Below are 13,533 nucleotides of genomic sequence, written 5' to 3'. Positions count from 1 at the left end.
AAATATAAATTGCCTAAAGAATTCTGCGAATCTGGCATTGGAATAATTGGCTGCTGTTGCTGCAGGCTGAGGGCATGAAGCCAATCCTGCCTGTCTGCACATCGGTTAATGTCTAGCAGTCAGGCCTCGGTAAATCAACTGAGGACTGCAGCAAGCTGTAAGGTAAGTGAAGTGCCACCAGCTGCCATCTTGTCGCTGGCCATGATTCTGTCAAATATAAACAATGGAAAGCACTCTTGTTGTTAGGGTACTTGAGATTTGTTGGTGGTATCATACCTCCAGCATTCTGCATTTCAGTGCCTAATTTTGCATTTTAATGAGGCAATGTAATTGCCTATTCCATATGACTTGGTATCGGTACCTTTTAAGTAGTTTTAAAGTGTCATTGATGCCTATACATAAGAAATAGCATATGCTGCAGATTTCATTCCCCACCATCTTCTGATCCCTACAATTTAAAATGGCCCAAAATGTAGGCCTGATGTGCCCCGAGCCCAGGTAACCTGTTCCTCAGAGTCGGCACTTCAATCATTTCTTATTCACTGGGTTGACTTGTTTGAGTTTTTCTAGGTCAGTGTTAGTGCCTTAGTGTTGCCTCATTGGATGCACCAAGATCTGTTAGTGTCAGCAACTTGATGTATCAGATTAATGGGAAAGTTGATTTAAAATTTGTAATTGGTACCCAAGGTTCCATTGTACATGCTTATAGGACCTGCAACGAGAAAATGCTTTGGCACCAGTGATTTCAGTAACACCGCTCAAGTGACTCGAGCTAGTGCCTGTTCTAGAACTTCATCACTTTGTGTTGAATACAATTGCTTTAGTTCAGCTAATTGTACTAACACATCAAAACTGTGGGATGGCGAGTAAGAGTTGGTGACCCTTCGTAACCTCTATCCAGGTATCCAGTAGTATGTACAGAAAAGAGGGAAAGCAAAATATTTCATTTTTAAAAATTCCTTCGTGGGATGTGGCATCGCTGGCTAGGCCAGTGTTTATTGCCCATCCTTAATTGCCCTTGAGAAAGTGGTGGTGGTGAGCCACATTCGTGAACTGCTGTAGTCCACATGGTAAAGGTACACACCCACAGCTGGTAGGAAGGGAGTTCTAGGGTTTTGACCCTGTGACAGTGAAGGAACGGCAATATATTTCCAAGTTAGGATGGTGTGTGGCTTGGAGGGGAACTTCCAAGTGGTGGTGGTATCCCATGCACCTGTCCTTGTCCTTCTAGGTGGTAGAAGTCACAGGTTTTGAAGGTGCTGTTGAAGGAGCCTTGGTGAATTGCTGCAGTGAATCTTGTAGATGGTACACATTGTTGCCACCACTGCGTCGGTGGTGGAGGGACTGAATGTTGAAGGTGGTGGGTGGGATGCCAATCAAGTGGGCTGCTTTGTCCTGGATGGTATTGAGCTTCTTGTGTTGTGGGAGCTGCACTCATCTTGGCAAGTGGAGAGTATTCCATCACACTCCTGACTTGTCTTGTAAGTGATGGAAAGCCTTTGGGGAGTCAGGAGATGAGTTACTTGCTGCAGAATTCCTAGCTACTGACCTCCTGTAGTCAAAGTATTTATATGGCTAGTCCAGTTCAGTTTCTGGTTAATGGTACCTCCTAGGATGATGTTAGTGGGATTCACTGATAATGCCAATGAATGTCAAAGGAAGATAGTTACTTAGATTCTCTTCTTGGAGATGATCATTGCCTGGCACTTGTGTTGTGCAAATGTTAACTTGCTGCTTTTCAGCCCAAGCTGAGTGTTGCCCAGGTCTTGCTGCATATGGACACAGACTGTTTCAGTATGAGTTGTGAATGGTGCTGTACATTGCGCAATCATCAGCGAACATCCCAACTTCTGACCTTATGATGGAAGGAGGGTTATTGATGAAGCAGCTGAAGATGCTTGGGCCTTGGATACTACCCTGAGGAACTCCTGCAGTGATCTCCCGGTACTGAGATGATTGACCTCCACCAACGACAACCATCTTCCTTTGTGCTAAGTTATGACTCCAACCAGTGGAGAGTTTTCCCCCTGATTCCCATTGACTTCAGTTTTGCTAGGGCTCCTTGATGTCTGAGTCGGTTAAATGTTGTCATGATGTCAAGGGCAGTCACTCTCACCTCACCTCTGGAGTTCAGCTCTTTTTTGTCCATGTTTGGATCAAGCTGTATTGGGGTCAGATGCTGAGTGACACTGGCGGAATCCAAACTGAGCATCCATGAGCAGGTTATTGCTGAGTAAGTGCTGCCCGATAGCAATATCATTGACCCCCTCCATCACTTTGCTGATGATCAAGAGTAGACTGATGGGGTGGTAATTGATTGGGTTGGATTTGTCCTGCTTTTTGTATGCAGGACATATCTGGGCAATTTTCCACATTGCTGGTTAAATGCCAATGTCGTAGCTGTACTGGAACAGGAATGGGAAACATTGCAGAAAAGATCCATCGAATGTCACCTCACTTAAGACATCCCTGATCTACAAGGAAATATTGAACAAATTGTTTACTCTTGAGCAAATAAGAATTGAAGGAAGGTTTGAAAACTTCAAAATTCTTAACAATAGATCATTTAACCCCAGTAATATGTTTTGATATTTCTACAATTTGGGGAACGTAGAGGTTGATAGTGAAAAGTTTAAGGGACAATTTGAGTGAGTAGCGATTTATGGTATTCGTTCTAAAAGCTAATCAGAAGAACTGCAGTCTCTTTTCCTGTCCTGTATCTTCCCAGTTCCTGTTTTTCTACTACAAACTGGGTTTTGGCATTCCTTGCAAAAGTGCAACTCTGAAATTTTGATTGCTAGCAGTGTTTCTTGGAACTGGTGGCAAATGAGGTCACATTAAGTGGTGCGATCAATACTTTACAGTTCTGCTTGGCGCTGAAAAGGTCAGCGATTCCCAATAGGCTGGGAGGGGGTCTGTGTCTCTTATGTTTAGAGAGCCTCCTGAAGGCGAGAGTGCGGAGGTTGGGGCTTATTCTCAGTGCACCATGAAAAATCACTCGCTACGCATACCGAATATGTACTATGATAATGGATGACATCATATCACTTAAAACATCCCAGGCTTGCTTCATATTTTTTTTTGGAAAATATACTTTATTCATAAAATATCTGAAAGAACATAACAAAACATTTCTAAATCGCCATCACAAAGTGCAATCATATTCAACTTTTACACATGGATCACGAGGTGCTTCAATACAATCAATGAATATTACAGCCATTTCAATATGGTCATTATAGACAGTCAGACAACTCCAATTACCATACATCATGTTGCACTCTGAGGTGCTTCAATACAATTATAATACAGTTAGTATTCAATGCATACATTCATTATGAGCCGTACAGCCCGAGGGGTCTATACGATTCCCAGCTCCTTGGTGCACTGTGGCAGAAAGGTCTTAGGCAGCGGCCTTTCCCCATTGCGCCTTTGCGGCGGCTGCCCCAAGTTTTACTGTGTCCCTCAGCACGTAGCCCTGGGCCTTGGAATGTGCAACGCTCGGTCGGGGACAACTCTTTGCACTGGAAGACCAACAAATTTCAGGCAGACCAAAGAGTGTCTTTCACCGAGTTGATGACCCTCCAGCTGCAGTTGATGTTTGTCTCTGTGTGTGTCCCTGGGAACAGCCCGTAGAGCACAGAGTCCTGTGTCAAAGCACTGCTTGGGATGAACTTCTACAAAAACCACTGCATCTCTCTCCAGATCTTCTTTGCAAAGGCACATTCCACAAGGCGGTGAACAACAGTTTTTCCCCAGCACAGCTGCCTTGTGGGCAACGTGCAGAGGGGGTGAGACTTCTGGCATGTTGGAAGGATCTGACGGGGAGGGCCTTTCTCACCACCAGCCAAGCTCATCTTGGTGCTTGTTGTTGGAGAGTTCTGGCGATGAGGCATTCTGCCAAATGACTTTGACAGTCTGCTTGGGGAACCATCCGACACAATCCACCATCTCCTTTTCCCGCAGGGCCTCTAAAACGTTACGTGCCGACCACTGCCTGATGGACTTGTGGTCAAAGGTGTTTCTCTGCATAAATTTTTGCATGAGGGACAGGTGGTACGGCACGGTCCAACTACTTGGAGTGTTCCACGGCAGCGTGGCCAGACCCACCCTTTGCAACACCTGGGACAGGTAGAACCTCATCACGTAGTGACACTTGGCGTTTGCGTACCGAGGGTCTACGCACAGCTTAATGCAGCCACACTCAAAGGTGGCCCAGTCTTGCTTCATATTGCCATGCCATTGTAGGGAGTGTGGCATGTTACCAAATTGAATTCTACTGTAAAGTCATGGTATCACAAGTTTCTGAAAACCTTAAGTCATGCCCCTGGTGCAGAACGTTTATTGGTCAAAGTTGACCTCATGATAAGGGTAAAAAAATCAGTGAATTTTCACAAACCACATTATTTGGTTACCAGCTGCAGAATACTCAGGCTACAGTAGTTTAGCAATTATGGTACTGGGCTTAGCAAGTTGCAAAATTGAATTCAAGAATCTGGTAATCATGGGCAAGCACTGAAGCAAAGTAATCATGAAATCTGCTAGAATGTTATTTAAAACCCAGCTACCTCAGTGAAGGCAACATGCAATTGCCACCTAGTCTGATGTACACGTCACACACCAATGGGTTTTCTCTGACTGCCTTCTGAAGTGGCAATGTTAGCTTCTCTGTTGAAAGAACAGTCACCACAGTTGGGGCAACTGGTGATGGATGATAAGTGCAGTCCTGCCAGCACCTGCAACCCAAAGAAAATAAAACTAGCCTGTGGCCAAAGATCAAACAGCTGGTTCATCAGAAAAGTGTCTCAATTGCAGGCAAACGGAATTGCAACTTCAATGTATTAATTTTTAAAATATTTTATACAGGCAGCAGCAGGGATCCTGTGTTACGTGGGAGCCTATGTCTTCATTACGTACGATGACTACGATCACTTCTTTGAAGATGTGTACACGCTGATTCCTGCAGTTGTCATCATTGGGGTTGGGACACTCCTGTTTATCATCGGTTTGATTGGCTGTTGTGCTACTATCCGTGAGAGCCGCTGTGGTCTGGCAACTGTAAGTCTGAACAATACTGTACCTGAATAAATACGTCAATTTTTAAAGTAACATGTGCTACCTAATTGTAGTCCATGTTGGAAGTGCAGTTAAAATAAATCTCTCGAATATTTTTGTCTTGAAGTTAAGATTGTTTTTGGATCAAATGCTAGTTGGACATCATTCTTGGCTTGAGTTTTAATTTCTGGGTCCCATGCTAATAGTCATTGCCCGGCAGAAGGAACCAAATTGGTCCCCATTTCTTTCTCTCGACGTTTAATGAGCTGAGGAATAGCAACTACATTTAGCCTGAGAAGCTCCAAATGCTCATCCTTGTAGGTATGGTTATGCATTTGTGAAGCAAAACCTTAAGTCATGAGTGACACCATCTGATTACCCTTTTTTTTAAAGGGTGTTAACTGCCTTCTCACCTTCCAATTTATTTCCCTCTGACTCATGCTGAGGTACGGTTTCATCAACACCATCTGTCCTTCAGTACATCATTAAAAATGGCCAATGAGTGAAAGTTGGCAGGCAATCTTACCCTAGGGTACGTTGCAAATCAGCTCATTCCACATGCTGCCTGGAACACTGGCTGACTTCTACGAAGACAGGGCTCAAATTTCTACCTCCCCAGCTTAATGGGCTAATGCATCACACACATCACAGGTTGGGAATCAAACTTGGGGCTTTTTGGTATGTCTGCCACAGTTCCATAATCTTTCGCAAGTTAAACGTTGTTAAATTGCTTTTCAATTTATTACATGAATAGGTGGTGTGCGCTGGTGACAACATTAAAAGGAGTTGTCTTACGGTTACTAAGCCTCATGATGCAGAGCAGCAAAGCAGATTATGTAATTATGATTCCACCTCTCTGGTCATCTCACTTACATAATTTATCTTCCTGATCAATATTTGCTACTTAAAGAAAACTGGTGAATTTAAATTTGGTTAATTAAATAAACCTGGTCTAAAAAGTAATGGTGACCATGAAACTTACTGGATTGTGGTAAAAACCCTCTGGTTCACTAATGTCCTTTAGGGAAAGAAACCTATTGTCCTTACCCAGTCTCACCTATGTGACTCCAGATCCAAACTAATGTGTTTGCCTCTGAACTGCCCTCTGAAATGGCCTAACAAGCCACTCAGTTGTATTCAAGAAGTTGGTTCACCTTAAAGGCAATTAGGAATGGGCAATAAATGCTCGCCTTGTCAGCAATGTCCACATCCCATGAATAAATAAAAATAAATAGTAACACAGGTTAACAATGTCACAGTGTTTCTACAGAAACTGAAGTTGTCTTTTTTCCTCCTTTTCCAAAAGTTTGTGCTGATCCTCCTGTTAGTTTTCATCACGGAGTGGGTTGTCGTGGTACTTGGCTACATCTACAGAGCAAAGGTAAACTCAAATTCACAGTGCTAGATATGTTTTAATTCCCTATTAGTTGGGATGCTAATATTTATTTCAAGTAAAAGGGGAAAAAACAGACTGCAATCCACAACTTCAAAGCTGTAGGGCAAAAGAACGTTATTGATGTAATGATTATATTTAACCATATTATCTATGGATGCCAATTGTAGTATAATGTCAGTTTGTGTAATTAAATGATGCTGTTTGTGGTTCAGCAGCCTATAGTCTCTCTCATCCTGTTCCCAGCCAGGGCAAACAGGTTCAGATCCCAGCCTTTCTTTCAATTTTGTTTAACGATCAGCAGAGCAAATATAAAGCTGAGTCATATTGCCCAATGTTACAAGTCCCTGAATAAGTCAGGTGTGGATTGTACACTGTTATGGTCAGATAATACCCTGAGTATTGTATCTTATTTCTTGCCACAGACAAAAGGGAGATAGTCAAGCCCTCAGGAGTGCACAGAGAAGCTAGAAGACTGTCCACTCCAGTACACCTCATTAATTTATGAAGTGTAACTGGCAAACCTTGGACTCTTCAGCTTTTAAACACCATTTGAAAGGGTAGCTTTATAGAATGTGGTATAGAAAGGTGCACTGTACTAAAACAGTATCAGAAGGACAAGGGAACACAAGTTCAAACTAGCAAAAGACAAGTTTAGACTTGACATCAGGGAGCACTTTGCATTGTGATTAATTTGTGGGATAGATTGTTGTATAGGGTAATGGTGGTGAAACTTTGAAATCAATTTATATATAAATGAAGTAAAGAGCTGAATGCAATGATAGAGCCATGAGAGCATTCGGGATAGAGAAGCTGGTATGGGTCTTCCTGCTATGTCTATCCTATGCCTAACCAACAATACATTGTGTTCAGATGTGGGAGGAAGGTCTGAAATATTTATAACCCTTGTTTCAAAGTGTGATACTCTACCTGAATGGGTCACCTCAGGGCAGTGCAGCTGAAAGAAAACTTGGCTATTGCATAGATTTGGGAATTGAAGGAGTAAGCTATGGATTCATTGGCTTGTTTGTATCATAAGCCAAGAGGTTCATGCTGTTTAAACTCTTGTGGGTTTGCTTTTTGCTGTAAGAGTGCAAACAAATTTCACAAGGCCAGTGCAGTGCCACACCCTTTTGAGACATTAAAAGAAGGCTGGTAAATATTTGGTTGAAATCAAGTGAAGTAAGGCAGTCAATATGTAAACTAATTGGCTTTGGTGATCCTGGAATCCCCTTCCTAACAGCACTGTGGATGTACCTACACCACATAGACTGCAGAGGTTCAAGAAGGCAGCTCACCACCACCACCTCAAGGACATAAGCAAAAAATGCTGGCCTAACCAGCAATGCCCACATCCTGTGAAAGAGTTTTTTAAAAAATTCCACAATGATCGGCCAAGAGTAATTTCGGGTAATGAATTGGATTCAGCGACAAGAGAAATTCTTTTTTTCAAATTACAGGGTTCATTTTGTAGTTGCAAATTTGCACACAGATCGAGTGAAATAAGTAAAGCTGCTTTGGGTAGAGTCATGTTGTAATACTTTAACAACATGTACCTGTATATTGCTGTTCAGTGGCATCTAGTGACCCTTAGTGTATAAAGTATTTTGACTCACTTCCAGGATTCTAGCATTACCTGATGAATTCTGGACCACAAGTAGCACATATTGTAGTTACTTTCTGTTCTCTTTACCGTTTGAAAGAAATAAGAGAAAAGCTTCACTGGAGTCAATGCTCGTGGTAATATTTTCTAAATGCAATGAGGAAGAATTTGTTTAAAACTGTTATGCTTCACCCTTTCTTGACCGTGAAATTAGTCAGCCATGGAGCACAGAGGTGCCTAAACCTTCTTCCGTTCTGTGCAGGTGGAGGATGAAGTTGATAACAGTATTCAGAAAGTGTACAATGAATACAATGGAACATACCCAGATGCTGCCAGCCGTGCAATTGATTATGTACAGAGACAGGTGGGAGTAACCAATGCATATGTTCTTGGTTTATGTTTCGCAATTGGAATGTAATCAGTTTGCGTGTCCTTCGATAGATAGCTTTTGATAATGCCGTTTGGATGTTAAAGACTCCTTTTTCCCACCCCAGCTATTCCATGGCTCAGTGAAAGCTGTAGGCTGCAACCAAGGCCACCAGATGGGTCTTTCATTGGAACCTTGCACCTGGTATACTCACTTCTTGCCATAATCCCCATTGGTATTGCAGCTCTCCTGGCTAGTACTCCCAGCTCTGAGATGCTTTGCTTAAAGAGGCTCTGACCCCCATGTCACTGGAGAGATCATGCTGATAGCAAACGCAAGTCTTGAGCCACTTCGGGTAACTGCATGTTGCACAGCACATAACCTAATGCACAGGTCGGCAGTACTGTTTCTTTTATTGTTGGCCTCAGCAGAATGGTAACCAGAATATTTAATCACATTCATTATTTTTGAACAATTGCACACTTTTCATTACTTCCAATGCTCATCAGTCAACCCCAAGATCTATATGATTATAATATTAGTTGGTTTTTCACCACTGAATAACTCTTTGTAACCAGGTCTAATATTGTTTATGCAAATCCATGTTATTGAAAGGCTTATCACCTTAACCTTATCTTAAAGCATTGACATAGTGAATTATTTTTGGGGCTTGTTGACCTTTGTGAAGGCAAAAGCAGCAGCCAAACCAGCAGGGTGAATATCCAGTTAATTTTGGTTTTGTGGGTTACTAATTGAGGGATGGACATTGGTCAGGACACTGGGGAAACTCCCTTTTCTTCGATTATCGCCATTATATCTTTCTGTTTTAATATCTCAATTGAAGGATAGATAACAGTCAGGAGTAGGAAGCCTTAGCAGATGTTCCCATCCGCCTCCAGCCCAAGTGGCTTTGAAGCTAGTTTAATTGCAATGCGGCTGTTGCTTTGGCACAGAGTGGGCATTGTACCTTCCTACTCTTTTTTTGCAATTAAGTACATTGTAATCAGTCTTGTCTTGAAGAAAACCACACAAAAGCTTGATATTTGTAAATTATCGCAAACGATATTATCTCTGCTTCTCGAGAGTTGAAGATTCCGTTTTATACAGATTTTTCTGTAAATCTTCCACACAGTAATGTACTCCTAATGTTTTAGATGACTGGTGACTCGTGTTACTGTACATCCTTGCAATGTAATCCTATTCTTGTTCTAAATGAAAATACTGAACTCACTGGAATAGTCAGTTGACCCAGTTTAAATGTTATCACTTGAGATGCTTTTAGCTGTTCCTTCACGAGTGTATGGGGTGAGTGAATAATTATAAAAAGCCTTCATTTTAACCTGTGGACTCTACTGAGTTAAATGACCTCTGTGACAGCAGTTGGGATGCTGCAATGTACACCCTAGGTCCCTGGACTAGGAGAGGCTAAAATTGGGGTTTCTTGGCTGTACGTTATCTCTAGTGAAAACTAAGAGATTGATAATCACCTCACCACCCAATGTACTCCCTGGGCTCCTCCTATGTTTACATCTGAAAGGGTGGATTACCTATCTAAAAGAACAACAAATTGTTGTAAATAATATATTTTTAGTATGTGATAACAGAAATTATGCCAGCAAGCCATCAAATCAAGAAAAATTGGGAAATCTGATGTTTTTGGTTGTTTCACAGATTCTGGGGCACTGGTTTGAAAACTGTGTTTCTAAGGAGTGCCATGACTACATGTTTTAGCTAAACATGTGCCTCTGTTTTATAGCTGCGCTGTTGTGGCATCCACAATTACTCTGACTGGGAAAATACACAATGGTTCAAACAGGCGAAGAACAATAGCGTACCAATCAGCTGCTGCAAATTGGGTGTCAGCAACTGCACGGGCAGCATGAGCCGCCCTATGGACCTGTATTCGGAGGTAAGGCTACGCGGGAACAAGCGACCGACATCGCAGAGAAAAGTTATTTTGATCAGTTGTAATTTGAAAACTCTCGTTTGACTCTATGCTAGTATCTGTAGATCTGTTGTCTCAGAAATTCCAAATATCTACTTTTAAAATGAAGTTGGTAGGTTTGTCCCATAGCAATAGGTAATTAATCTCACCTTTTGTGCAAGTATTCAGCCTTTCTCAGTGTGGGGTACACTATCCTACAATCTTCTCTTCCTGTCTGCGCCCTTGCATTATTTAATTTGTGACTCATTGCAGGACCACCGCCTTCAACTCATTCTGTTCCAAAATTGTGGAAGTCCTTTCTTTGCTCATTCTTTCCATTCTGGAGTTTTTTTTTAAGCCCAAGTGCGTCTTCTGTATTTCAATGCTTTTTTTTTTAACGTGCATGCTCAAATTCTGCCTGACTTCAGATGGGATGCTTCCCTATTTCATTTCTCCCCAACAGCCTCTTTTTAAGAAAGCATATTTAAAAAAACAAAGCATCTAAAATGCATTTGGTCACAAGTTTAAGTTCAGCATTATTTCAAACCTCACTGCTGCCAAAGTAAACTAAGTTGGACCCAACAAGCTACTGACTTTGTGCATTTTTATACTGCTGTAGGCTAGGAAGCAATGACAGGTTGTAGCCCAGAATTAGAATACATTCAGGACCACTGTGGCAAGTTGTGCATTTGAATTGAGTAAATCTGGCTACTTATGGGCCATTACCAAGGGAGAGAAAAGTATAAGAGCAGCTGGGTTGCAGTTTATTTTTCTTTTAATAAAACAGCTCAACTGGCTCACTCATGTCCTTCAGGAAAGGAAGCTGCCACCCTTTTCTGGTTTAGTCTACATGTAACCCTACTCTGTGGCTGTCTCTTTAATGCCCTGGAAGACCACTTTGTTGTCAAAAACAATCACTCAAGTTGAAGGCCCACCACCAGATTCTTGCAGCCCTGCCAATATCCCACTACTCCCAAGAGCACTTTCTTTATTAGAATTGATATTGTTTATTTAAAACAAATATATAATTCTATGTTTCACTGTTTTTAACTGGTAAGGTCTAAAATAGAGAAACTCCACAGGAATATTCTTTGTATAACTTGCTTTAAAAAGAGTCAGAGTCAAAATGGCACAGGAGACCACTGAATCCATGGAACAGTTAATTTAACTGCAAAAGTTTGTTGCAAACTTCTCAATTGCAAATTGTATGAAATCTATCATTTCGTTCAGAATTTATGCCATAACTAACTTAATTTTCTTTTTATGATAAGTGTTGCAAACCTCTAAGCATTGTAGGTTAGGATTCATTATCCATTTCACCTACCATCATTCAGCTCCTGTGGAAAAAGGCAACTGACTAGTTCTAGGCATTTTTGATGCATCCATGACCTCAGATGTGCAGTAATGGCCTGTAGATAATTTTTCCCTCCCCACCCACCCCACCTCCTGTTTGTCACTATTCCATAAAGATATAGTTGGGGTTAGATAATGAGTAAGGTGATGATGTAACCATGCGCTATTGTGCCACACTGATTCTAGCTAATCTCCCAACTTTCTCTTAAAAGAAAACACCTGCATTGTTTTCACTTTTCTGATGTGACACCAGTTCCTGAGCAAAAAGAGAGTTTCTCCCCCTTGAACAGGAGCACAGAGGAACAGGAGTAGGCCATTTAGCTTTCCGAACCTGATTAGCCCACTATTTAATGAAATCATGGCTGATCTGTGACCTAGCTCCATATTACCTTCTGGATAAAGGCACAACCTAATGTGGTATTGAGTGAGATGTGACGTCTAATCTATGCTGTGTTAGGTGATCATATCCAAGGCATGTTGTGCTGCTACTGACCTTGGTATCCTGGACTGGAGAGGAGGAACGGAGAAAAAATAATCAACCGGGGTCCCTGGTTCATTAGCCAATGGTGGAAAATGTTTTGAGGGTAGGATGAACTGTGATAACCACTGGCTCACACATGGATGGCTACTTGGCTGCGGTACAGGAGTATTCCAGGAGAAAGAGAGAACTCTTACAAGGTGGTGGGGGGAAGATACAAAAAAAGGTATATGTTTCATTACTTTATCCTTTAATCACACAGGGATGCAAGGTTCTGGTGGTGAAAAAGCTACAGGAAATCATGATGTACGTTATCATGGCTGCTCTGGCATTTGCAGCTATTCAGGTAAGTTGAAGAATGAGTTGGCACAGAGCCCATAGAACCTTAAAACACAGAGGTCATTCAGCCCATCCTGTCTTTGCCAGCTCTGAAAGAGCTACCACTCTCCTGCAACACGTTGCTATGTTTTGCAAGATTTAAAAACAGCAGCAGCACATGCTCTGAAAATCTTTCACACTGGTGAGAATTGAAGCTTCAGTGATACCATGTGTGCTTGCTTTCAACTGGCATGTAATTGTTGACTTGCTTTCACTTGTCGTAAACCACACCTGTTTTTTATATACCATCTGGTAAGCGATTGATCTAGTACTAGGTTGCACTCTTGTTTTATAGGTCATAACCTGCATGAGTGTTACCATTAATGGAAGTTATGTTAAACTTAAGTTATGTTAAACTTTTATTTTTAGAATGTATTATATCTGGTAGCTGATGTAAGGCATATTTGCACTTAAGGTTTTGCTGCAGGGAATTCAGGTTCCTGTAGGATGATCATATATAGAGGAGGGGAATTCCATGTTCTCTTTTTTTGGTTTATTGTGACAAATTTTCACTCCCTCTCTGTCCAAAAAATGTGCAATTCTCCTCTGTTCCCCCTCTCACTTGCCCCCTCAAATCACACCATCTCTTCAAAAATAAATGGCTTCTAAGTTTTTCAGCTTCGCTATTCTCCCTATGTTAAGCATTTTTGTGAAGAAATTCTTGCAGACAGTTTGAAGTTTGCCCTTCAGCAATTTGAATCATCTGTGCCTCTGCCACAAGGGAAATGCTGAAGACAGTTCAGAGATGAGCCCCGACCCCAATCACAGCATGGTCCACCTGGTTAAAATACAGCATCTTGAGTGTTTCTAATCTGTTTTAATGGTACCACATCAGTAAGATTCTCGCTCTCTCTCTCTCTCTCTCTCTCCCTCCCTCCCTCCCTCCCTCCCTCCCTCCCTCCCTCCCTCCCTCCCTCCCTCCCTCCCTCCCTCCCTCCCCCTCCCTCTCTCTCTCTCCCCTCCCTCCCTCCCTCCCCCTCCC

At 42.0% G+C, this 13,533-nt stretch overlaps 1 protein-coding gene across 1 annotated transcript in view; it reads left to right on the top strand.

The window, feature by feature from the left end:
* Positions 1-13,533, top strand: part of LOC144670003 (tetraspanin-3-like) — a 50,753-nt gene that overhangs the window by 15,195 nt on the left and 22,025 nt on the right. Inside the window, exons 2-6 of the mRNA XM_078532325.1 lie at positions 4,867-5,058; positions 6,362-6,436; positions 8,314-8,415; positions 10,175-10,327; positions 12,436-12,519. Of these exons, the coding sequence (XP_078388451.1) occupies positions 4,867-5,058; positions 6,362-6,436; positions 8,314-8,415; positions 10,175-10,327; positions 12,436-12,519 (606 nt within the window). The remainder of the gene's footprint in view (positions 1-4,866; positions 5,059-6,361; positions 6,437-8,313; positions 8,416-10,174; positions 10,328-12,435; positions 12,520-13,533) is intronic.

Source organism: Cetorhinus maximus, chromosome 30, assembly GCF_964194155.1.
Source record: "Cetorhinus maximus chromosome 30, sCetMax3.hap1.1, whole genome shotgun sequence".
NCBI lineage: Eukaryota > Metazoa > Chordata > Chondrichthyes > Lamniformes > Cetorhinidae > Cetorhinus > Cetorhinus maximus.
The sequence above is the reverse complement of the archived record's forward strand: the minus strand, read 5'-3'. Positions and strand labels throughout refer to the sequence as shown.